Source organism: Buteo buteo, chromosome 2 (assembly GCF_964188355.1).
Source record: "Buteo buteo chromosome 2, bButBut1.hap1.1, whole genome shotgun sequence".
NCBI lineage: Eukaryota > Metazoa > Chordata > Aves > Accipitriformes > Accipitridae > Buteo > Buteo buteo.
This window is the reverse complement of record NC_134172.1, coordinates 22,094,962-22,122,357: the sequence shown is the minus strand read 5'-3', so window position 1 is coordinate 22,122,357 and position 27,396 is coordinate 22,094,962. Positions and strand designations below refer to the sequence as shown.

At 36.0% G+C, this 27,396-nt stretch overlaps 1 protein-coding gene across 1 annotated transcript in view; it reads left to right on the top strand.

Annotated features, from left to right (window-relative positions):
* MALRD1 (MAM and LDL receptor class A domain containing 1) overlaps positions 1-27,396 on the top strand; it is a 290,404-nt gene that overhangs the window by 168,568 nt on the left and 94,440 nt on the right. Inside the window, exons 28-30 of the mRNA XM_075022465.1 lie at positions 6,995-7,175; positions 21,409-21,537; positions 26,299-26,460. Of these exons, the coding sequence (XP_074878566.1) occupies positions 6,995-7,175; positions 21,409-21,537; positions 26,299-26,460 (472 nt within the window). The remainder of the gene's footprint in view (positions 1-6,994; positions 7,176-21,408; positions 21,538-26,298; positions 26,461-27,396) is intronic.

Genomic DNA, 27,396 nt, shown 5'->3' with positions numbered 1-27,396 from the left:
ATGCTTTGGATTCAGTTCCTAATATCGTTCTGGTTGTGTTAGACATGTAGCTTTGAGAATAATGGTGGTCTGTGCCTCATAGGAAAAATATTAAGCTCAGCCACAAAATAAAAAGAATTCTAAGACAGAAAGAGATCCTTGCCTCTCCTTTATTCTTAGTATCCCCAGGTGAATTAATTGAGGGTATTGAGCCCAGTAAGATACAGTTTCCCCCGAAGTTCTCAAAAGAGAAGTTATAAACACTTTAGATTGTTCTTCAGATGAAGACAAGCATGAAGAAGATTCTGAATTGCAATGTAATGAAACCATTGAGAAATAATTCCCCTATCGGAAAGTAGAAGAAAAATCCTCTGAATATGAATAGGAATTTTCCAGTATGGCTAGGTATATCTATGGCTACAGATTTAAACAGGTTATGGTCTTCTTAGAAGTAATTCTGTCATTTTCTGAGAGTATTTATCACTCAGCATGATGGGACAGTGAAGGACCAGGACCAACTACTACAAGTCAATGGAAAAACATGCCTTTTACTGTCAGGTTTTCCTTAATGATGGCTCATCACCTCAGCTTGACCTTTAACTATGTTCAACCCATAGAGGGCAGTGACATGCAATTAATAATAACTTTTTAAAGCCTTAAATGAAAACACCCTCTTTCACATCTGTTTTTAGTAGTCTTGGTTCATGTTTTGGGGAAGAAATAAAATTTTGTTATCTGATCTGTCAATAACATTGGACTTTCAGAATATCTCAGGTTGAGTTTAGGGGATTATAAAGTACAGAATTACAAAATAGGTTGCAAAAGTTATGTTCGGAGGAACTTTCCAGAGGTGTTGCCCAGAAGTAGTCTGCACTAATAATAGTGGACCACATGCCATGAAGAAAGAAGTAGAAAGACACATGATGAATTAGCAGGTGTTCTTCTATTGTATACAGCCCATTGTCCACTTGTCCTGTAGCTTATGGGTATGACCAAAAAATAATCTTCTTTAGCAGTTTTTGTCTGCAACAAGATTAGGTGTTCGTTAAGGTTATTGAGACCGCTGAGTCTCTCCATTCCCACTGTTCTGGGATGGACCAAATAAGCATATTGCAATCTGGACCTATGATGAGGACACTATTGATAAAACAGACTAAAATTCTGTCTTTTCTGCTATAGGTAGAGATATATGTTACCTGTTTAGCTTGTTTGATACCAAAATAACTTTTTATCTGTCAGGAGGTATAACTGGGCAGCATAGATGTTTCATTTTTGATCCACGGAAACATTTGGACTATGCTGGCTGCTATGATTGTGTTTGTGTAGTGAAATTTCTGCCTGGTATTGTGATGATGTTCTGCACCTCTTTTCCTTCTAGGAAGTTCTAGTGGTTCCCTACGTATTTGCATAAAGAAAACATCTGAGATCCCAAGAACAAGAATTACTTTAATACCTGGAGTTTTTATTGATACCTCAGTGCTGTACTGCTGCGTCCTGAAGTACTCATTATTTAAGTGCTAATTAAGTGTGAGGTATTGTAATTGAAATATTGATAGGTGATACACATACAAAGATGGACTTCTGAAAGGACACGGTGATTCACTGGGTTTTCAAAGAAGCTATGAAACACTATTGTTCATGGCTGAGAGTCACAGAATTGCATCCACATCTTAACTGTTGGCAAGATTTTTTTCTAGACTGCACTTTCAAAGGAAGGAGAAATATTTACAGAGTCCTTTTCCCAGAAGAGGTATGGGGCTCAGGAGCAAACATGGATTTTTACATTTTAATAGGTAGTAAATGGGCAATGGATTCCTGTATCATGAGTTAGACCAGCATCGGAAGGAGCTTCTTGATAATGAACAAAAGATAAAGCTGAGACTATGGTACAAAATACACTTTAAAATTTATTATTTTGGTATTATAGATAGAAGTCAGCTAGAGAAGGTGAAATCAGTTTGCAAAGAGGAAAAATAGTCAAAAGAATGGGCCATGCATAAATTTATGAGATTATGAGAACTTCTGAATTTTAATTTACGTTGTTCTTTGAGATGTTAGGCAGCAAGAGTTTACAAAATATAGACTGCATAAGAATTTAAAAGGATTTTAGCACTGTTAAAATTACAGGCTTGAGTGGCATGCAGATTGTGGGGCTGTTCACAAGTCATAAGAGGAAACAAAAGGAAGAAAGATTAAATTATTTCAGCCATGTTTCCCCTCAACTGAGGGAGACATCTGCAGAAAGATACTGAAGAGATAGTATGAGATTTTGGTCTGAACAGAAAAAAATCTGGTGGTTGTCGTGTGTTAGCAGTGATGTGTCATTGTTAGCATTTTGCTGTCAAATGAGATATCTTGCTAAAAAAATAGATTTGACCAAGTTTTTGGGGCAAAAATATTTTGCTTGTGCATTCTGTGTCAGAGAGATCTGAGACTGTGTCTTCTTTCCTCTTTCAAAGACTTGCATATATGTATAGACAAAAATTGTAATTGTCTCATAGTTCAGAACTGCGATTTAGCCTTTTGTTTGGAAAGATAAGGGTTTTTCCTTTCTTGTACACTGGTTTCTAGATGCTATTTTTTCATGTTACTTTGGAATACCCTCTTTGGTTGAGGATAGTAGGCTGGTGGTTTAAGTGATGCAAGAATCTTGTTTATCACTCTGCTTAGCTGGAGTAGAAATGCAGACAATAAGAGGATGCAAATGGGAAACTGGATGATGACATGGGTTTAGGAATGTAAGGTAGAGTCTGAGATGAACAAATCTGAACTGGAAGGAAGGCCAAGGCAAATGTAATGAGAAATAAGGAAGATAATAACGTGGCTTTGATACAAAAATGTTAGCGTGAGGAAAAGAGAGACTGGGATTACATGCAAGTAAGTGTAGCAAAGGATACGTGGAGCCTGGGATATGATGCTTACAACGCAGAAGAGGCTTCCTTTTTTTTTTTTTTCTTTTCATAAAGGACCACATGTAGCTAGACTCCTGCAGGGTAACTGGAAAATGGGATTTCCACCCTGACCAACAACCAGCATAATCAACCCATGCTCCCGGAGCAGCCCTGATACTATCCGCCAAAGCCAAGGACCTTAACCACCTTTTATCAGTCTGTTGGAGCATAGAGTTTGACCAGCCTTTTGCCACCAGCCCAGGTTGAAGAGCAATTTATACACTCAATATGAGTATGTATCAGTAGAAGAATAGCCTCATAAAAACAGAAAGAAAGGTGAAACTGTGGCCTCCAGCCTCCTCTGCACTGAAGCAGATTTATTCTGATTGTCATATATCTCTTTTACATAAATATATTTATATAAGAGTGAAAAAGATCAAAAGATTTCTGGATGCAATGGACAGGTCAAAGCACAGACTGATTTCCCCCCCCCCTCAGGCCATATTTGTGTTTGGTTTAGAAGCAAACACATTCCAAAGATATGAAATAAATGCCAAAGCACCAGACAGATTAAATGGCTGGAGAATGCAGAAAACAAAACAATAATTCATGAAATGGAATCTGCAAAGCTTACAAGCAATGATCTTCGCATGCCAAGTATGTATCCAGAAGAAGTGTATAGCTTACACCCCTTAGCCAAGCCAGCTCCACTGTCTGGGGAGAGGAGGAGAGCCAACCTTCCCGCTTCTGTCTCCCTTTACCACCTCTCCCTTGGCTGTTTCATGCAGACAATGTGCAGGGTTTCTGTCTTTTAAGGGACTTTTTACTCTGGATTAAAACAGCCTTCATGCAGTTATGCAGGAAAAGAGGTTGCTTTTCATTTTGTTATGTACAGTTGTAGCTGAGCAAGTGAAAAATCAGCCTTTCACGCTTTATGAAGTGCTGCGGTTCTATAGGAACTGCTACTGTTGAACCCAGGCAGGAAAAGAAATGTCTCTCTCTTCTGCATTTTATTTGTGTACTCATATTCGAGAATTAGTGGAGTGCAAGGAGACTGCCATTTCTGTTGTAAAGTTTCTATCTGAAAAAAAATAATCTTCCTAACAAAAAGGATTTCAGTGTCTCACTGTGGAAAAAAAGTGCTCCAGTTCCTGTAACTGCATAAGGATTTGATTCTTTATGGCTACGATGCCATGTACAAATTGATTGCTACAACATTTTCATGTGGATATTTCTAAAGAAATATGTGATCAGTGTTACTTGTTACTCACAGCATCCTTTACTCAAAAATCAACGTGATAAACATAACATAAGTCTGAAGAGAATGTTATGTAATAAAATATAATGTGAAATCAATCAAAATCAGACTAACAGCAGACCTGAGGTTCATATTCTGGTTAACTGTGCTACATTTAACATTTCCAGATTTTATATAAATATTTATCTCCATATATTTTAAGAAGTTCCACTGATTTCTATACATCCAAACTTAAACACATGTAATTTTTTTATAGAGTCGGGGCTTAACGTTAGGATAGATACAAGTTTTGATTTTTTCTCTCTCACTTAAGTGCATGAAAGAATTCCCGTATCATTTAGTATTATTATTGTCCACTTCATTTTAAGTCTTCTAAATTCACCACTAATACACAGCACTGGTTTACTTTTGTAAAATTAATCAGTAATTTCTTATAAATAATGTTTGGGAAATTTTTCTATTCCAAAGAGTTCTCAAGGGCAGATAGAAAAGCTTCCAGATACAACAAATGGATTAAATGTCAAAAAGTGCTTCTCTTCTAAGTTTTGTTTTTGTATTCCATGTTGGAGACCTTTAAGCCAAATGTAACTCATCATAACCATCCATTTTATTCACATAATGGATGGATGGAAGATGTTTGCAGACTAAGCAAGTTACACCAATAATATGTAATACTCCACTGGAGGTTATTAAAAAATAATCCACAATCAATAGAATAGATAATGTTGAGTGACTGAACTAATTAAGTTAAATTGTTGACTACATATTTGATGAACAGGAATAATATGAGTAAAGTTAAGATAGATTTGCCAAACTGTTTTACCACTGTTAAAATCAGCTTCAATTACCGTCTGTATCTACTGTTTTTGAGCTCAGTGTTAACGTAGAGTCCTCTACACTGTGTTTCCAGGTTGAAATGTAAGTCGAAGTTTTAGAAAGAGTATCACACTCATTTTAATTCCAGTCCCCCTTAACTGCATTGATTATAGGCCTGAAAGGGGTTTCTTCACTGGAAGGGTGGTCAGTCACTGGAACAGGCTCCCCAGGGAAGTGGTCATGGCACCAAACCTGTCAGAGTTGAAGGAACATCTGGATGATACTCTTAGTCATATGGTTTAGTTTTAGGTAGTCCTTCAAGGAGCAGGGAGTTGGACTTGGTAATGCTTTTGGGTCCCTTCCAACTCCAGATTTTCTATGATTCTATGAAATGAATGGATCTCTGTTGTGGTGGCAGATAGAGTCAGGAGTCTCACTGGGAGAAATACATTGAGAAAATCATAACCATCATAACCATTCCATTGTCATCAACTGTGGAATTAGAGGTGCAAAGCACCAGAAAGGTCGTCTTATATTATTTTCTCTTTAACGGACTGTGTCATTGGCTTTAAACCAATGAGACATAACTGAAGAAACAATGCCTAAACTTGCCTCTGTAGGTGCTTGTGTGCTCAGTCATTGTGACTTAGAAAGGGCTGCTTCACCACCGGTCCAACACCATTAGTAGTGTGCAGCAATAGAGTTGTTCAGCTGAATATCTATGACTTTACATGCAGTTATGGAGACCCTTCTCTGTATTTTCTTTCCTATTTAGCAATTTAAAGTGAAGTTAGTTTTCAACTAACTCCTTTACAGTTAATGATGGTTTTCCAGAACACCATCATCAAGCCATACTTCAGTATCTGTATGTTTTGGTAGGTCTGAGGACCTCCTTCTAAAAGATTCAACAATTCTGTGAGGTTCCTGATTCAGAAACAACTGATATAATATTTTTGTGCATGCTTGTCTGCACTTTTCTATTCAGAATATAATATCTAAAGCACCAATATTCATTTTCTCATCAAAAATGTGCATAACACAATCTTATTAACATAAACCTGATCTAACCGGTTCATCATGTATAAAGAAATGTAATTAGTTTGCTTCCCTGCCTATTTTTACTCTTGTCTCTGTTTTCCTTAGATTTTTCTTGTTCATGTACTACTTTCTTAGAACCTTTGTTATGCATTACATTTAGCTGTTTGGTGCATCGCACAGTGTTTTTATTAACCCTAGATGGAGTACTAATGGGTTTTGATAAGAAAAGACTAGCAAAAAATTTCTCATTTACAATTTGGATGATTAGTCACACAGTCATAAAGAAAAATAAATTTGGACACATACAAAGCTTCTGTAAATATTTACTTTCAGCACCATAGTATCTATGTATCGTCCATTCACAGCAATTGAAACTGGTGCATCTGCATTAAAAAATGAAGCATGCTGTTTGCTGCTGGCTTGCCAGTTAGGTGATATGATTGGACATTTAAAGAAAAGCTTTAAAATATATTAACGTATTTGAAAGTCAGAATACTCTTATTTACCTTCAAATAAACTATACTAAGCATATGATTATCTTATATTTGTTAGTTTTTCCTTCCTTGTATTACCATTGTCACAACTGTTTAAAGATTCTACCTATCCGATGCCCTAATTTTAAAATGGTAGACTAACTTTGCATCCAGTAATATATTCTAAACACAAAGAATGAATCTCAGGATTATATGAAGTTAAATACAACTCTACCAAAATGGACTGTTTTGGAGTTCAGTCATACACTTAGTAATTTCTGTACCAAGACTCCATCTACTATTGATGTTTATGTGATTTGTATGACAATCATCTCATTTAACTACTTTTCCTATTATCATAGCAAAGCACATGTTTACCATTTCTTGACAAAACTGAAGGGGTGTCTTCCAGTCTCCTCTCCATTTGTTTTTTGGGGGTTGGGGGGGGGGGTGGATTTTTTATTTTTTTTTTCCAAAACTGGCATTTGATAATCTGTACTTACATGTATCTTACTATATATATTTTATTCAAACTTCAGACTGATTACGGGATTTTGAAAATATGGAGTGAATCAGGAAATCATGGTGACGAGTGGAAGAAAGTTGAGTTACACTTGGGGAAACTGAGGAATTTTGAAGTCATCTTTGAAGGCATTCGTACCAGAGACCTAGGAGGCGGAGCAGCAATAGATGACATAGAGTTCAACAACTGCACCACAAGTAAGTTCAAGAGGGAAGTTTCTAGAGGAGTGCTAAAGGAGATGTAGGATTTTCTTGCTTGTTTTTAAATACATCATGGTTTTACTGTTTTCATCATAATGTCACTGTTCATAAAATCAGTTATGAATACATTGTTTCACTCTTATGACTCCAATACCATTTTCTGCTCATAGAGAAAGTCTTGTATTAGTGCAGCATTCTCACACCAAATTATTGCAGATAAATTCAAGAAATGCTTGAGGTTTTGTTTCCTTAATTTGTTTGGTTTTGATTAAAAACTTTCCTTCTTTAATTCATTGGTAAGTTGTTGAGGCTCTGATGTTTTTTGTAGTCATTTTATATAAATTATGTCAGATTATATCAAGTGAAGCCTGTGGTCTCCCTGTTTTATTGTAAAGGCCATAAAAATGAGTTGAGACTACAAATGAACCACTGTCACTATTCCTTTTCCCAGTTCAGTTCAAGACTCCTTCACAGGGTATGCATTCTATTTAATTCATCTCTTTGTGGACATAGGCTAAAATAGGAACAGAGTTTGCCTTTAAAAAAAAAAAGTGGTAAAAAACTGGGTGGATTGTGGCTTCCGTCAAGAAAAGATGTGGTCTTTATCCCTGGTAGGAAACACTGTGACACAATATAAGTGATTTTGTTGAGTAAGATGATCATTACTGATGCCACATATCAACACTGTACGAATTTTGGGGAAGTTGTTTGGGCAAGCTTTAATCTCCTGCCATGCTCTGGATACGTATTATCAGTTGGAGCATGGAAAGTGCATTTCTGGAGAGCATCTTTTGACTAGTTTAATCTGAAAAATGCAGGGTTTGCATTCAGAAATTGCTCTGTGGTGTAAAACAAAGAATGGAGACTGGATACAACTTGGGACCTACTTCAGAACTGCACTTTAATAAAACTCTAAAGCAGATGTAACCTAAAAAGCTCTTCCAGACACATGAATGCTAGTGATTCCCTTGTGCTTTTTCTAAGTGTTTCATTGTCCCTATTGCTATGCATGTAATTATTCTCCAAAGGACAAGGGTAGATGGATAAGGATGCCCTGGTAGGAGATGGGAGGTCAACATTCCCCTATCATCTTGAATAACAAAGAGGATGTTGATCTCTCTTGCAATTTGTTGCCAGGTTGTGCTCAGATGTATTAATTCATACAGTGGGGTCTAGTTAAAACACATTTCTGGGATTCTGTCCCATTTTGGGGCTACAACAATTTAGACACTTCATTTCACAGTCAGATTCATGATGACATTCAGCAAATAAAAATAGCAGGATTTTTTTTTTTAAGGAAGAAGAAAACTCCCTGTTAAGATGATATCAACACATCTTCATATAACATAGAAGTATTTCTGCTTTCTCTTAAGTCCACATATTTTATAATAACCTGAAAATAGACATTATATAAACATAACTGGAAATATTCCACAGAGTTGTCATTGCAAGGAAGGAAATTGTGTCAATAGGGAGTTGGAAAGCTGTCGTATGAAGGATCTTAAATCTCTTAAAATGTTAAGACTGCTGAAATTTACATTGGTTTTAGTCTATGACCCTACAAATCTGAATGTTAATAGTGTTTTATAACCAGTCTTGCATTAAAATACCTTTTCAGTGAAACAGTTCAGAAAGTAACTTGGGTTTATTACTACATAGCAACCATTTGCTTTACAGCACTGCTTCAGCAAGAGCCTCTGTCGGGAAAGCAGTTGCATCATGTACTCTGACTACTTTCACATACTTACAGCTTCGGCATAGTAATATTTCTGTGTATTTTGCAGAAAATTATTGTTTATGAAAATGGATGATTAAGAGGAGGCTTTTCTCATAGAATATTGAAATACACAGTTGAAGCTCAATATACAATACAATATTTTTAAAGATTGAATTAGAAAAGTTGGAAACCCAAGATGCTAATCCTTTATAGAGCTGTCATTTGCATGGTGGATGTTTTTGCACTGTAATAAGGTACAATCTTTATACTATCAAAAACGTTCACTTGCAGCATCTCCACTAGTGTATGCTAGGCACTGCAGGGTTTTCATTAAAGTTTAGGTGTATATAATCCATGGGAATGTGTTTAAGCTTATGTCTTTGCTTTTCAGCAGGATCAGAGGCCTATCATATATGTGCTTTTTAACTGTATGTATGCGTATGTGTGCAAATGCTTGTTTGTAAAAAAAAAAAAAACAAAACAAAGAAACACACCCCCACCAATGATTTTCCTGTCTCTACAATGATATTTAAGCTCAAACCTAAGTGAAGAAGAAATCATTGCATTGTCTTTAATGCCTTTCACATCAGCTCCATGTATGATTTTTTGCCTTCTACTCCACAAGTTGAGATCCGCTTGCTTAATTTTCTCGAGACTTTTGGTATGCTGACCTTCCTGTTGGCACGATGACATGAAGGAGCCTGGTCTGACCTTTTTCATTCTTGTTGCTATTGATTCTTTACCTTTGCAGAACAAATAAACAAAATACATTTTGCCAGATTTTCAAAAACAACATTTCCCATCTGACCGAAGCCTGGGGCATTCAGGATAGAGAAAGCATGTCATGTCTAAATTGTTTTTTTGCAGCACAGGGTTCACAGTTTTATTGTGTCTGTTGTAACAAAGTTAAAAGACAGCAAACACAATCTTCCTGTGGCCAAACTCAAGGAGAAGGGTAGCATACAAACCAGAAGGGGTCAGGGGTTTCTTCTCAACAAAACGACTTGATTTACAACACTTATTCATGTACTGTGTTTGTAGCTATAGAATTGCTGAGCTAGACACATGACCAGGGTCCTCTAGGGGAACTGAAGACTACATCTGCATTTTCTACTGGGACTTACAAGGTTAAACTAAAATCTTATATAATATTATGGATATTCTGGCCAGGGTAATTACATAAGCAGAGGAATAGACCGTGCACAGAAAAAACTAGAAGATAATTGAAAATAATTAAAACTAGAATAACAGGTTTGAAATAAACAGAAAGGAATGGAAATGAGAAAGCCTTAAATAGCATGGGAAATAATTGAATGTTTAGCGGATTCCCAGCAGATGGCATGTAGTGGTGGAGACAAATGTTAGACCAATTCTGGAGCTTTCAGATGTTTTGGGATAGCCGCCACCTCACAGACTGTCCTTTTGGAAGCTGCTGAATGGTATTCCTAGATCACAGTTTACAGTCAACACAATAAAATAATTGCCTCTCTGCAGAAATAATGCACTCAAGGGGAGAGAGTGAAGAGGGAAGAGAGAGGCACTCTGTGTGAGGATTTTTGACATGAATATTAAAACTGCTTTTATGCAGTATGGTAATATTCAGTGGTTATAGCAGAGTTTAATAAATCAGAAGACTTATTTTATTGTATATGGGGTTTCCTTCAGCTTGCTTTCATACAGTGTGTTATAGAAAGCTGTACACATCATGAGGGAATCTGCATGGAGGTGAATTAGCTCTGCAGACTTCTTCACTCTTCACTTACATAGCTGTGATTTACATAGGTCATTATATGAGGATTTTCAATGGACGAAAGAGAATCTTTTCACTATTTCCTTTTAAAAATTAATTAGTTAAAAGCTTCTGTATCAGTAGAATACTACAGATAACTTTATTATGATCTGAGCTTCTGGGGAGCTATCCTGCAAGGTTCATTTCCCTCAGGTCTCACTAATTTCTGTGAAAGTAAAGGTCAAGAAGCAACTGTGGATTTATTGGAAATGTGAGAGGTCTTGGAAATATTGTCAGAGATAGAAAAAAAGAGGGTATAAAAGAGTCTTTTCAGTTGGTTGTGAGAGGGTAATTTACATTTTGAGAGCAAAAAAAATTTAAATTCCAAATCTGGTATATTTTTATTTTGCAGGTTTAATTGAAAGATGTGAAAAATAGTGTAGTCACATCACAGCCAAAGATTTTTCTTAAGTTAATTAATTTATTGATTAATTACATTTAAATTTTTTTTCACCTTCTTGTACAATAATTCTTTATACAACTGTAGTGACAGACTATCCTATGTGACCTGAATGGAGTTTAGAGTGGTCATCTCTTGAGCTTTTTAATAACTAGCTTTGACCATGCGTGAGGTTATTTGCAGGCCAGAAAAAAATGCTTGCAATTTTGCCTTAATAAAAAGGTAAAATACCTATGAGTATTGTACAGAATAATCCCTAATGATAATTTTATTTTTGAGACTTCTGACACTTATCTTCATGATAACACCTTCTAAAAATCCTGTCAGAAATAAGCTGTGGTCTGGTAACCTTAAAGAGCACTTCAAGCACTATTGATTTGCTTTTCCAGCTGATGGCTCGCTGTCGTATAATAGTGAATCAAGAGCGCAACTCATCAGGCATGCTCTTGCCAGTAGTCCGAATTTTGTACCTCTGTAATTTCAAAGAAAAGGAATCCTGCACTCCAGATAGAAAACACAGAATATAAGCATGGACATATACCTTATACAGCCATATCATACATACTGATTTTGGCATCCCAGGGCAACATCTGAAAAACCAACAGTGAAAGATGAATGAAAATAAGTGAGTCATAAACCTAAATTCAATTTAAACAGAAATGTATAGAATAGTTGATTATTTAGCTGATGTATGTATTTTTTCTTGCAATTCAGTGCAATAAAAGTACAGGAAGAAGACAGAGCCATTACAGCTCCAGTGATCTCTGTGGGTTGCCTGTTTGGGATCAGACTTCACAAGCTTTTCTTCTCAGATTTAAGGTAAATAGGATACACATTCAGCCATACTTGAAGTGTCATTAAAATTATATTTATTTTTTAAAAGAAAGCAAATCAAAATGCCAAGTACTCCTATTAGTAGGAAATTGATTTACCAATTCAGCTGAACAGAAATTTTCTTTAAAATATAATCAAGCTTGCTTTGCCGGGTGGTAAACTTTTTCTTTCCCTTTCTCCTCATATATTTGTATTCCTCCTCACCTACTGTTTATGGCAAAGACCATAGGTGAAGATGCTGCAATCCTTTGAACGACTTTGCTTCCATGCTCCCATCAACAAGAAGCTTTGAAAGTCTCAGCAGAGAAATCCTTTCTCATAAGAATTCCATCCTAGCTTTGCAGATCAGAGAGAAAACAGCTAAAACATCCTAGTGTTTGGGTGTGTAGGCCAAGTTTTTTATTTCTAAAATAAGCCAGTTTCTTTGAATCCTCAGCTATGTATCATGCAAAGCTTTACATTTAGTGGAGAATTTAGTTCTTTCTGCTCAGACACTTGAGAAAAGTTCAAACTCTTATAACAGAAATATTCAGTACAAACTTGGCCCTGAAGTGAGAGGGAAGGGAATTCAGGCAGAGAAAGCTGCCAGAGTTGATTTAGTCACTCAAGATATACATTTATATTCAGCCAGAATGCATGTCCAGTTACCTAGGGTTTTTTGATCTTTTTTTTCCTCTTCAAAATATTTTACTATTTTATGAAGTTTTTCACCCGTTTTTATAAATAGGTCAATGCCAGGGTGTTCTGACATGGGACACTGGAATTGCATCACCTGGCTAAAACTTCCCAGTAAATGTGCTGAAATTAATGGTAAAATTCTTATTTGTTAGTCTAATGTTTGGATTCCGTCTTTAGAAGGAAATTATTCCTTGATTTCATGGTGAGCTATCAATTTACAAATTGCTGATATCTATTGAATCTGCTTCTACTGTAGAGGAAGAAAGCTCATTTTGAGAAGTCTAGTAATTTTTTGGTTACAGTAACTAACCATTTGGTAACTTAATTTGTGTTACAGCAACATACACTAACATCAATGAGCTTTATCAGTTTTGAGTGAAAATCTTACTGAACTCAGATCTCATTACACTCAGCAGAGGGTACAGATGACTACAAATTGGTTCTAGGCATGAAATGATCTCCCTTCTGGATATGTGAAAGTCACCCACAGCTGCCTTCCACAGGATGTCCCAAATGCCCTCGTACGATGGACTCGGTGGGGCAGCATGCTGGGGAGAGATGCGGAGGAAATACAGGCTCCCTCAACCCAGTTTGCCAGGGCTGCCAGAGTTACACTGGGGGAAGACTTGAATTCCTCATAAGTCATGTTATGTACAAGGTGGTTGCTTAAACGGCATTGTGTATTAAGACTTTCTAGAAACGTATGAAAACATATAAATTCATTTTTACTGAAAAAGCAAATATTATATAGCCTGGCTTCAGGGAATGAATAATATTGGACTTGACAACCTTCTCTGAAAAGATTAAAAGAACAGAGAGAAGAGAAATATGGCACCAGCTTGAAAATCACAGTATTCTCTAGTTTTTATTACACTGTACAGAAGTCATTTACACACCTGTAATACTCCAGGATTGCTATTTCTGTTTGAGATTATGTAAAAAATGCATGAGAGCTCATGTGAAACTTTTGAAGAAAAGTTGCTGACTTCAGAGATACTTTGGTTTGGTACTAGGTGGCTGCAAAAGCAGCTTTTCAGTATAAAACAAAAATCTCATCATTTTGACATTCACTTTACATATTACTTACTCTTCATATCTGATGGTAGATTTCTTAACTCATGTATTTCAAATGGGCCACAAGAGAAGACTTTTCATGGCTAGTAAAACATACAGAGTAGAGATGGCCAGATTTTAAATTTTTTTGTAACCTCACAATCATTGTCTATAAAGGTGGTACTAGAATAATGAACACTGCCCTAGCCTGAGTTCATTTTCATATGAAATTACTGTAGAAGGTGGGCACCCTTCCAGTACAAATAAACTGCATGTAACAGTTGCTCTGTACCCTATCATACACCTCCATGCAATATGACACCCCAGAGGAATTTCACATCTAATGATGATTCTGCAGAGCCAGGGAGAGCATTCAGCTGAGGAAGTGTCTCCTTGTTGCAGATAATTGTGACTTGTACCTGTGTGCTGTACTCCATTGGTCTGCACAACAACCCCTCTGGACCACATTAGGACAAGTCCATGTACAAAACCAAAATATTCCAATGAGATGCTTCTAAGAAATCTGTGATAAGGGGAGAGAGTGCTGTGATTGAGTGGTTTGGATTGATTCTGCATCACAGTGGAAACAACGGCTTGACAGTAATTTTGTAGGATAAATATCATTGAAAAGCTCTAAAAATAATCTGTTCAGCTGAACTTTCTAGGGTGTAATGTAGCTCTACACTGGAAACAGGATGGAGGGGAGACAGGGAGGGGAAAAAGGACCAAGCAGTAGAGACCACATGTCAAATTGCTTCAGGAAATATTTCTCTCTAGTTAAACAGGTTCATAATTACTGGGAAATAGAATTTTCTGCAAAAGCATTACTTGATTTTTTACCTTATCTCCTCTTCTCCCTTTCTTTTACCACTTGCAAGCTCCAAAGAGATAAAGCCTAGAACACCAGCCCTCACTCATTGCTCAGTCCTCAGTGCTTCTCCCTAGTGTCTTCTTTAGCATTAAGCAAAATATGGGAGCTCCCTACACTGTGAGCATGAGCTCCTTACCCTGCTGATACACTCTACGCCAAGGCTGGTCTTTCAGTCTTAATCAAATATAAAAACTTCTGTCCTTGTCTGGCGTGGGTTTATATACTCCATAACATCAGCACTAGAAATTGAAGAGAATTTCTCTCTTTAGTATTGCTTGAGCCAGAGCCAGTGGTACATTTCCAGAACTATGGATGAATTTTTTATTCTTCCAGCTTATGTGGTGGCCTTGGGCACCATAATACTACTTGCTTTGAGCATCTTTAGGAAGTCCATTGGCAGACTTTTGCATCCACAGGTGAAATTCTCTCTCCTAAGAGTCAATATAATTTGTTAGATCTGCTGTTTATGTCAGAGCCAATGCATATCTGTGAATTAAATCTGGCCTTTTAAATGACATATTCTGTGAGGAGAATTCCCTATGGTTTTTGAATTACAAAAAGAACCTTATTTGAAATTATATCTAGCTTGCACAAGTAGAAACTTTTCATCTAGTTTTCCCTGCAAAAGATTGCCAAGGTCATCCATGGACAGAAACATTATTGATGAGTTTGCTAATAGGGTTTTAATGTTCTATAAAAAAAGTCATGTAGAAAAGGGTACTAAACAATTGGGGTAAGCAAATGAAAAGCTTGATGCAAATTGTGTTTCATAATTTCTGAACTTCAGAATACTGAGTACAGTTGAGTTCCAGTTCTAATGAAACTTTCTATAAACTTATATTTTATACATTTGATTTAAACAAAGAGTGAAACTTGGAAAGTAAAGTTCCTTCACTGAATAATATTTTCAACAAAACATTTTTAATTTTTTAATCTTTGATTATTCCTGTATCTCAAGTATTGTGGAAGAGGGGAGGGAAATGATATAAGTACTCTCACTATGCAACACAATTTAAACAAAAAATAATAGAAAGAGATGAATTTTCAACTCTAATTTGAAAACATTTCTACTCAGAAAGAACCTTAATTTCTAAAAAGACAAATGGGGGGGGGGGGGAAGTCCCTTGAATATACGTTGCATATTTCATTTCATACTGTTGACATGGTTGTAGAGTATTGTTGAGTGAGTGCGTGCATTTCCCTCAGAGAGCAGAGATGAGACTCTTGGTAAACAGCAGCTCAGTGTACTTGACCTTGAGTTATATGTTGCTTTTCAAAACAGTTCAAGGTCTTGTTCACTGCAGCCTTTAGCAACCATAATAACTTGGGATTCACCCTACGACTTCTGCAAGCACAAAGCACTGGCCAAACATAACCTCTGACAACCTATGTGAGTCTTAAGTGTCGTAATACAACACGGCAAGAGCATCTCTTCTTTTTGGCTGTGTGATCAGTCAGTTCTTTCATGATAAATAATTTAAATAGGAGAACATTCAATGCATCAACCTAATACCCAATCTATGAAAGTTACTGGTATCTATCAGCCTAAAAATATTTTTGAAGCTATCTACTTTGTTTCGGACAATCAAGATCTATATCTTTTAGAGCTCATGTTTGGCCTCTCTGGTTCTTTTGATGATTTTCGATGTACTGGATACCACAGGAATATTTTCGTCTTACAAAGCATTGGTCAAAGAAAGCTCTCGTACTTTTAGAGTCAGAGAAACAGTCACTGGCCCAGTGCTGTCCTCTAGTAGCAAACCTAAAGGAAAGAAGGCCATCTTCATGAGTTCTTTCATAGCCAATCTTTTCCTGGTAACTGAAACAAAGTGTCTGCTGGGTTAATAATGTTGTATTTATCAGCTATGTCCAAATGAATCTTGTCATGTCTATAAATTCTGTGAGTACCATATGACCTAGTCTTCCATACATAACATGTACTGGAGATGGATATAAATATATAGCTTGTGATGCATCCACAATAGAGTCACAATTTATTTGCGGTATACATGATGTGCATCTGTGTCTTGGTTGTTTTCTATGTATATACAAATGCACGCGTATTCTTACTAGGGAAGGGCTTATCTTTGCTGGCATTGAGAATTACATTGTGCAGAACGAAATATGTAGAAATGAAAGCAACTGTATGTAAATGCAAGTTCTATGGCAACCATCATTAACATGCTTCTTTTGTAGGGTTTAGTGATCCAAAAGCCAAGCCAGTTCTATTGGTCTCTTAAAAACTACTTAGAAGATTATATGGCTCTTTGCTGCATCAATCCAAATTGTACTTAATTGAAAAGTGATATTCTGTGTATGCTTTTTCCTTTTCAACTACTGCCATTTCATTTGGCATAGGGATTTGCATAACGTAGTCAATAGTTACTATTTCATCTAAAATATGCCCTGTGCTAATTTCTTGTGGTGTCCTGGTTTTCAGGAAATGCTACAGTTCCAAGGGGAAACCAAATAAATGGGTATGATAAAACAATAGTTTTTTTGCTGTGCCATAATAGTTATATTTTTTTTTTTTTTTTTTTTTTTTTAATTTATAAGACTCTAATCCCCAAGTATTTACTGTAAGGGAAAAAAAGGTGGTTTACAAGAATATGTGCTGTGGCCTGTCAACTTTGATCCAGGAGAAAATCAACAGTTTAATTGCTCCACTGATTCTTGTTAATCTAGTTATTTCTATGCTGATCTAAAGCTTGGTTGTTATCATAAGCTTCTTTGTGTTTCTGTGTTTTGTATTCTATATTATTTCGTTTTGTTTTGGCGTGGAGTTTTTTCTTGCCTATATTCTCTTTTTGTGGGAAAGGAATGGACTGTGGTCTTTTGACTTGCAGCATATCTGTATAGTCTTCAAACCCCACAAGTTTATGGACTGAACAATTGTAGAAGAGAGAGCAAAGCATAATGAAAAACAAAAGTAACTTGCCCAAGAAATGTGCAAGAGTGCAGGAAATTAATAAATATTGTTGGAGCTTCTGTTCTTATTAAAAAAAACAAACACCCCCCCACCCCCAATTTTTATAGCCCTATGCCATTCCTTTATCACTCATGCTGCTCCTGTAGACCAACAGTCCATATCTGTATGGATATTATCCATGATGTAACATTATATGTAGAACTGAGCAGACAATGAATTGTTCAGTTTAGTGGCTAAACCAAAGACTTGGAAGAAGGTCAGGTCAGAAAAGAACATTTATGGCTTTTTCATTAAGTGCAATTCCTTTCTGGTCAACAGTTTTGTTAAATTAAAATGAAATATTTTCTTTTGCCTTTGGATATCTTAGGTCACTTCAAACTTTTCATATAGCATATTCAGAAATAAGCTTAGTACTTATCAAAAACGTTTCATCTCCCTATAATTCCTCTCATTCCCGTTGTGTGACAAATTGACATTTGTGTATCAGATATTTCACTGTTTTCCATTTTCATACATGGAATCAGCTGATTTTTGACTTGCTGTGGCTAGTGATCCATTTTAATGTTGTATCTTATCAAAGATAACTTCAGAGTAACACAGTGACCAAAGTACAACTGATACATTTTTTTTTAATTATGATTTTGTCCTAATTTATTTGGAGTTTATTCAACAGTATGTTAATTTTTTCCCTTATAGGCTTCTTGAGAGGTTGTTAGAAAAAAGAGGCGAGAAAAAAAATTTGCCATATTTTCTCATGTTTTTTCTGCTTAGAAGAGATTTTCTGTCTGTTTGGATTTTCATGGAATGTTGTGAGTTAGACTATTGGGAAAAAAATTATATATAATATTCCATGCTATATGTAATTAGCCATCATCCAATACAGATCAAAGCACAACTGAGGAATAAAATCTGTCAAAAAGCTGTATATTTTTACATGCAGTCCCACACAAACAACATATGCAATGAAATAAGACGTAATGAAAATTTCTCATTTTATCTGAAATGTCAGCTTTAAACGTATCTTAAGCAGTTCATTAGGAGACATTGTTTTGCTTTATGCTGCAACTCCCTAGAGGGAGGTTTGAATACTGTTCTTGGAAACATCCTTCTCCAAATTCAGTCCTGATAGACTCAAACTCAGATTTTGGCAACCCTGTAATTTTGATGACAAAATTAGAAATGGGCAAGATAATATTTTGAATGTCCTCTCTTTTTCTTTGTTCAAAGTGGTTTCTAACTTGTTTTTTTTGTTCAATTGCAGCTCAACCCTCAGAATTGAGAACATATTTTCTAATATTTTCTTCAATACGTTGTTCTGATTAAATAGACATTTTATATTATATTTTAATTATATATTTAAATATTTATATTATATTTAAAGAATGGTAAAAATGAAACTCCTAAGTTGCAACTTCTATGTGAATCTTTGTTTGGTTATTGGGGTTGTTTATGCTGAAGTTGTATTTTATGGTTAAAACCCACTGTATTTCTTGTTTTGATTTAGTTTTGGTCAGAATGAGTGTGTACTCTTGAAAGTTGATTTTTAGTGTCGTTGTGACACTAAATGCTGAATAGGAGTTTGGAATATTTAGTTTGACTATGCTATGCTAATGCTGGTATGCTAATTCTGAGAGGGATTTTATTTTTATCTCTGCCAAAGGCTGTAGCAGAATCTCCATCTTTATCATAAATGTAACCTGGTATCCCTAAAAATTACATATAAACAAGGTCTTACTCCAAAAGGATAAAATTCACGTGACTCTATGTTTGGACTTTATGGCATTCACATCTGTTGAGATACAAGTTTTCATTATGACTGTATATAGATCACATGTTTTATTTTAGGATAAACTAAGAAACGTATAATATTCTTAAATGCTCATTTCTGGTATGCTTGAAGTACTGTAAAGTAGCTTATTAAAAAAAGAACAACTGTAATTAATATTAAAGCACTAAATATAAATGATAGAGTAACATAACATTGTCTTGATTAAAGGTGAAAGGAGGTAAAGGTGAGGAATATGATCAATCACAAAGCCATGGATTTTCAAATGTCATTCCCCTATATGGTGATAATGTACCTCTTTCATATGCAGTGAAATAAGTTGTGAAAATTATTGTACCCTAATGGCTCTGCTGTTAAGTAATTTCTGTCATTATTTAAGCCATTGAGTGACTTAAGGAAGTCACTCAATTTTCCAGTGCATCATTTCCAGTGCATGGGAGGGAATGAAGATGAGGGAGTCAGATTCTTCTCATAAGTGCCCACTGACAAGACAGAAGGCAATGGGCACAAATTAAAAAAACAAGGAAATTTCACCTGAACACAAGAAAACAATTTTTTTTTTACTGTGAGGGTGGTCAAACACAAGCACAGTTGTCCATAGAGGTTGTTGTGTCTCCATCTGTGGATAAATTCAAAATCCAACTGGACATGGTCCTGCACAACCTGCTGTAGTAGAGGCTGCTTCACAAATGCTTCAGTCAATTTTTCTCGAGTCCACTCCTCTGCTAAGGGCTTCCTGCCACTTGGATTCTCTGTAAAAAGCAGCCATAGCTTTTCCTGTATTTAAGGCATTCATGGTAATGCTGTTGTCTGTGGATTCCCTGACACATAATCAGATCAAATGGACAGTGTAAAATTAAAAACCAAAACAAAAAGACAGATACCAATTTGAAACCAGATTTTATTTATACAAACGCTCAGGCATGTATGCACTTCGAAACTGGAAATTTAAGTCAGGTCCTGCAGGTAACCAAACAGCACGGAATTTTTTTTGAACTATCTATTCTAAATATTTGAATTACATTTTAATGCTGTGTTGTTGCTCTATTTAATATTACCTTGTGTACATGTTTAAACTAAACCAAAAATTTAGTTCTCCTTTCCTATTTTGCTTCAATGAGAATGTAGTTCCTCAGACTGTAAAATTCAGTAAGGACCTCTATTTGAGGAGATTAATACCCTGACAACAATAACTTCCCCTTCTGGAAATAAGGGCCTGCACAAAGATAAATGTCAAAGTGTTCTGTCCAGACTGTGTAAAATTTGCTCTATTTTAGTCATGTTTGAAGGAAAAAAATGAAACATTTTACATTGAATAGGGTCAAAATACATTTTTCTAAATGTCTTATTGCACAATTTGGAGCTCTAGACTGAAAAACCATCTTGGGTTAACAGGAGTGCATCTTAAATGTTGCATTTGGGATTATCACAACTGTTTCAATTACTACTAATTGAAATTATGCACTCAGTGTACTGAACTAAAAAATAATTTATATAAATTTCTTTATAGTCTGACAGTTCAGAGATGGCTGAATCTCGCCGCTTTTTGGCCTTGGCCCTAGCACTTTATGTGCAAGTTACTAAGTTACTCTAATTTTACTAGACAATTTTCACTCACTCTCAGAGATGATAAAAAATTGTTGCAAAACAGAACCTTTTATTAAATACCCTAAGAGGAATATCTGGGCAGTTCACACACTGAGAGCAGAAGTTTCTCTAAACTCTTCAAAAAAGTTAAACATTTTATAAAGGCTTTAAAAATTTATGCACTACACAAGTGTTGTATAACAGTGATTTTTCTCAGTTTAAAATGTTCTTATTTTCCAAATGATGTCTTGTAATTATGAGCAGAATAAAGCCTTTAGCCTGTCTACTTTTCAACAGCCCACAGAACCCTTTTTAATGGAACGTGCACAACAAATATACTGGGGAAACAGTTGTCTTGATGCTGAACTGAATTTTCTTGCAGACAAAACATCCTACCCTGGAAGCTATGGGCAAGGCCAATACAGTAGTCTAGATATGCATAATGCACCATTAAAAGTGTGACACCAAATAACATCTGGTGGAAGCAGTAAATCACTGAAGTCATAGTCTATAATGGCTAAACAAATAAAAAAGAGCATCCTTTGATTTAATTACAATATTGATTTAAATGTCCTGTTGGTTTCAGTTGGAGAGAATCCCAGGGAATGCCCTGCCCTCACTGATTTTGTGTGTGGGAATGAGAATTGCATAGAATCTCAGTTCATCTGCGACTATAAACCAGACTGTGAAGACCTGTCAGATGAAGCTGACTGCAGTAAGTATTTCTTTGTTTATTAATGTAATCTTCAGTTAAAATTTTAATTTTAAATTCTGTAGCATAGCTTAGGTGAATTCACACAGTTGCTCAGAAAATAATTACAAGCAGGTTGCATGTTCCCCCAACACAGAAGGTCTGACATTTTCAGATCCTCAAAGACATTTGCTGCAAAATCAGTTAAGTGTGATTTAGTCACAAAAGTGTAACTTACTCAAACCAAAGATTAAATATAAAAAACAAACAAACAAACAAAACCCCAAAACAGCTTAAGGACTAAAAACATATTTAAGGAATAAAATCCATGGGTTACAATACAAATTAACTCTGAGAAGAAATGTAAACTCATTTATTAAATTGAAAGCATGCTGAGCTGTCAATGTTGAATGAAAAGCTAAGTAAGCAAATTAATGCACAATAGCATTTAGACATGATTCTGCTATAAAAAGGGATTATTTAACAACAGGCCTGTCTTTCCTTTCAGATTAATCCTGTCTTTGTGATCTGAGTTGTGTCACTACTATGTGTTCATTGTTCTTTGCTCTTGCTGCTGTTGCAGAGCTATGAAAATATTTTCTTGCTATTACTCCATTACAGAACAGCTGGACAAAATGCAATCTGTCTATATTTTTTCATTCCTAGTCAATACTGAGACAAAATTTTTCTGTAGGTATTCTTTGCTAATGCTATTTGAGATGGAAGGACACAGTTCAATTTTGAAAATCTGGATCAAGTTAACAGGCTTTCCAAATCAGGCTTGAAACTCAAAAGGAGTAAAACATTGTGCCTTTGCTCCTGCTCCATGTCTTTGTTTATTTACAGTCACTGTCCAGACCAGGCTTTTGGAGTAGGAAGCTTGAGCAGTCCATATGTACAGTTCAGTAATCGGTCTAATTCTTAATGTTTGAGCTGGAGGGCCAAATTCTGCCATAATGCAGATATGATCGAAAGTAACCTTGGTAGATAAAGTAAATACATCACATGCATCAATTCAGTGCTCACATTGTGTTGAAGTGCAAGCACTCCATTGAAATCAACCAATGCTTGGTGATCCCTTCAAAAACAAAGGCAATTTCTCTTGCATGGGGTTGCTAAATGTTTTGACTGGACCAGGTTACAAAAATAATGACCCTTTATTGGATGATGTATATTATATTGTTTTAACAAGACAGCAGACTTACAACCTGGAATACATGTGAAGATGTCACTATAGGAGATTTAACTTTGAGTTTCTCCCTCTGTTGTTTTCATAAAAGTAAATAACAGTTCTGAAGTACATATGCTGAAGCTGGTGTCTCTATTTCTGTTTTCTACCTCCTGCAGTGCTTTGCCTTTCAGAGAATTTTGTGAGTCATATTCATGGAAATTAATCTACATTGAACGAAAACTTTAAAAGGCTAGCTTTTTTTCAAGTAGATTCCAAGGAAAGATAGATTTTAAACAGGTAATCTGTATTTCTTGTATACAATGTTCATATTTTTTCAGGAGTTAGACAAAGTAAGTGCAGCAAAATACCCTGTAAACCTACCCTTGTAACATTGTACAGACCTAACAGAGACATAGTAAGTCTGAATTGCTGTCCAGTGTAAACTGCTCTGTAAAGATATTCAGAAGACTATCGAGGCACTTGATTTATTCTGTAAATATTGTTACAGGATATAATAGCTTCATTTGGAGGCAGGGGGGTGGACTGTCCTGTGTTGTCTGGAAGGACTGTGATAGCATCAGCTCTCTTTTCTTAGTCAGATAATAGATGGAAACATTTCAGGCCATAAATTATCTCGAGTCAGTAAAGCAGCGCAGTCTTTGCTATACTGCAGAAAAGCTTCTCCAAGGGAAGGAAAAAAAAATACTGATATTTGCTTTAAATAAATAGAGTGAAATATCTTTTTATTGTAGATGGAAAGGCTGTAGTTATATCAAAATGTTTTCATCAGTCTTTAGTCTTGCTGTTGCTGCAGAACTGACAAAATATCAAGTTAACAATAGAGGAGAGATACTGTAATCTGGCATACAGAATACCCAGATAAACCACAGGTATATTTCCCTATCTACTATATCTTAGTTCCAACAAATGAGGCATTACATTGGGATAATCACACTTTTTCCCTGAGCGTACATCTTATAGATGGGAATGAACAACATTAATGGGCACATAATACCTTTTAGATATGGAAGCCTCATTTTTTAATTAAAAGGCAACAGGAGCTACTTAATCAGAAAAGAGAGCAGAACTGGCACAGAGAAAGCCCTTCACAGTCTAATCTGCCCCATCACAGGTGGTTATGGCCACATTTGTCTGTAATTTTCTCCTTTTCTCTGAGCTCAAGGTCCGAGCTTATTTCACATTCTACTATAGTTTTATACCAGTGTAACTCCAAAGAATTAAATGGACCATAATCTACTCAGCAGCAATTCCTCTGTGCAGGATTTACAACAGAATCTGGATTAAATGAATTGTATCCATGTAGGCTGGTAGACTTTTTGGTTTTTTAAATAAACTCATGGAAATTACTTACTCTATGCTTCATTCAATCCAGTCAAGCAATCTTGCAAAAATTTCATTCTCTCAGTAACCTGCTGGAAGTACTGAGGTGAAAAAAGCACACATGAAAGCAGTTTCAATTTTCATGAATTGCAGCCAATTATACACCCAGATTTGATTAATAGCAAACCTTACTGTTGATGAAGCAACTAGAGGAGTGCTTGAAATATTGAAATAAAAGCAATTTTTCAGATAAATGGGACAATCCTCTTCTGATGGCTTCTAAATAGGGTCTGTTTACCCATAAAATAAAAAATACCCAGCAGGTGCAGATATATTGGGTGAGTCTGTCAACCCCGTAAATACTGTTCATAAATATTTATTAATAATTGCCTTCTGAATGCACTGTTAAGATACTAGGGTAAAATTCCTGAAGTCAGGTAATTGATTATGAATAGTAAAAATTCCAAATGCATTTGGAATTTGATCTTGTTAGAACTGCACAAGAAAATTGTACCTGTTTCGATTAATGGGTTCCTTTCTTTGCATGCGAGGGTGTTTGGTGTTGGAGTTAGGATATACTAGGCTTACATGATGCTTGTAATGCAGTGTCAATGTGAATGCTCAGTGCATTTGTGTATACCTTTCATGATTCCCGAAGGCCATGCTGTGAATAGCACTAACACAAGCACAGTATGGTTGAGGTGGGAAGGCACCTGTGGAGATCGTCCAGTCCAACCTTCTGCTCAAAACAGGGTCCATTGCAATAGGTTGCCCAGGGCTGTGCCAGTAAGGTTTTAAATATCTTCAAGAATGGAGACTCCACAACTTCTCTGGGCAACCTGTGCCAGTGTTTGACCAGCCTGACAGTAAAAAAAATAAGTTTTTTCTTAACCTTAAAAAGTCCTTCCTGTGTTTGTGCCCATTGCCTCTTGTCCTGACACCAGGCACCACTGAGAAGAGTTTGGTCTGGCTTTGTCCTCTTTACACCCTCCCAGCAAGTAATAAATACACACTGATAAAATCCCACTGAGCCTTCTCTTCTCCAGGCTGAACAGTCCCAGCTCTCTCAGCCTCTCCTCATGAGAGACACTTTAGTCCCTTCCAGTATGGTAAGACTACATTACAGAACAGTACAGATCCTTCTCCTAGCATTCAGTGGGACATACATTATCCACTGGATCAAAATTATTCTTCTTTTAAGATATTTGTCCTATACATTTAACTAAGGTGACACATTTTTACAGAAAAGCAAGCCCACAGGGTTACAGTGTGTGTGCAGATCTTGGTCATACAAAACAGGTTTATGATAACGATAAGTCATTTTTACAAAGGATGGCATCAGTTGTTCTTGTGGCATCAAAGCAGAAAATAGGAAAAAACCAAAACAGATTACAAAAGGCAATTAAATCTATTCTTTGTATCTGTATCCTTTATACCTAGACAGTGATACATAAATAGTTGTATTTTAATGCTGCAGAACACTTCTAGGTCAAGAAGCACACTCTAAATCCTCAAATTCATTCGAGGTTCTGAAATAGTCACAGTCAGACCTATTTCTAAAATGCATGACTGACCGTGATGTTTAATAGATTGGAACCTTTTCCCAGAGTCCTCTCACAGGGGTAGTCTTTGGTCTCCCTCAGCAATTGTGTAGCTGCCTCTGCTTTATAGCTAAAGACCTTTAGAAGCCAAAAAAGAGTTTGTGATGCTATTTCATTTGTCTCTACCACAGCATTTTTATAATTTTGTTGATTAATTACTTTTCCAAAGTCACCTGAAACATCAGAGGCAGATCTAGAAAAGGAAAGTTGGACGAAGATCTCTTGAATTCAGTCAGTATCCTAATCACTAGAACATGTCTCTCATCGTAAAACTTCCTTCATGCATAACACACAATGATGAGCCAACATATGTTCGTGAAAACACCACTGTGGAAGCGGAGTGCAGTTTTGCTAGCTAATTGGCTGGGAATCATTCTGTCCATTCACCTTGAATAATAACTAAAATTGGTGAAGTCATCAGTCTGTCTTCAAGACTTACATGGACATATATCTGTAATAAAGTTTAAGGCTGTTTATACCTGCTCGGGAAGTGAAGGGTGAATTTTTTCTTTCCTCCCTAATTACCACATATTATTTATGTCAGTACATGGAACACAGGGAATCATAGCATTAGCTAAACAGAATCCTTTCCATTACCATGTACAGTATGTTCATTACAGCCTTTTACATATAAAAGCTGGGATGATAATTTACTTCTTACTCTATTTTCAGGTTACTACACAAGTATTCCTGGAAGCTGTAACTTTGAAACACAAGATCAAGAATGGACCACTGTATGTGGATTAACTCAGGACCTTAGTGATGATTTTGACTGGAATATTAGCAACAGTGCTGTCGCAGGACAAACGGGTCCTGATACTGACCATACACCAGGTATTGGCATGTGTTGTACATCACTTTTGGGAAAATGAAATATTCACTGAATTAAAAAAAAATGTCCCGTAGATTAGTGCCAAGATAACAGCAAATCTCAGTGCGATCAGCTGAGCTTACTGTATATGCAGATAAATCATAGTGAGCAATTAGCACAGTTCACAGAGCAGTTACAACAAGCATTTAAAATGTTCACTTTTACATTAAACTTACAATAGAGGATATGTAACACAAAAAAACCATGCAAAAAACTATATTAAATGTTTTAACATATTGAGTTTTGTTGTTTATACTATCTGGTAACTTCTAGTTCTGTCTGACCACAAAACCAAACAGCCTGGCATAGTAGCCTATTAGCAACCTTTTTAATCATTGCTTCAGCAGCACTGCAATTTAATAGATTGCTCTTTTCAGAGTGGTCCTGATTATATCATTCTTTATACTCCACTTCAGCTTGATGCATTTGTTTAGTAATTTCCTAGACAATGAGCTGCTAAATATAATGTGAAGATACTAATTAATCATCACATCTGGGACACAACAGACAGCTTTCTAAAATAGTACGGCATGCCTGTACAAATGTTGTAACTGTCTCCGCGTCTGCAATGATATTATTAATTAAGGGGTTATTTGAAAACTTTTAAAGAACTAGAGATATGAAATTTTAATACAATAAAAGAGAATGTATTTGGCAATAATCATGGATCACTAAGATATTCCATCAGGTCTTGCCCAGAGGTGCCGTGACAGTGAAGTCATGCACTGCTGAATGGCTGAAAAACTTTGGATAAACAAAGGTGCGAATAATAGTCCAGCCATCCATTTCTCTCAGGTCACCTGAGCACAAAGTATAGAGCTTGAATTAAGCAGCCCCTTGACTGAGACCATCAGATGACCCTGACTGTGCTGCAGCCAGTCTCTGGAAAACCTCACTGC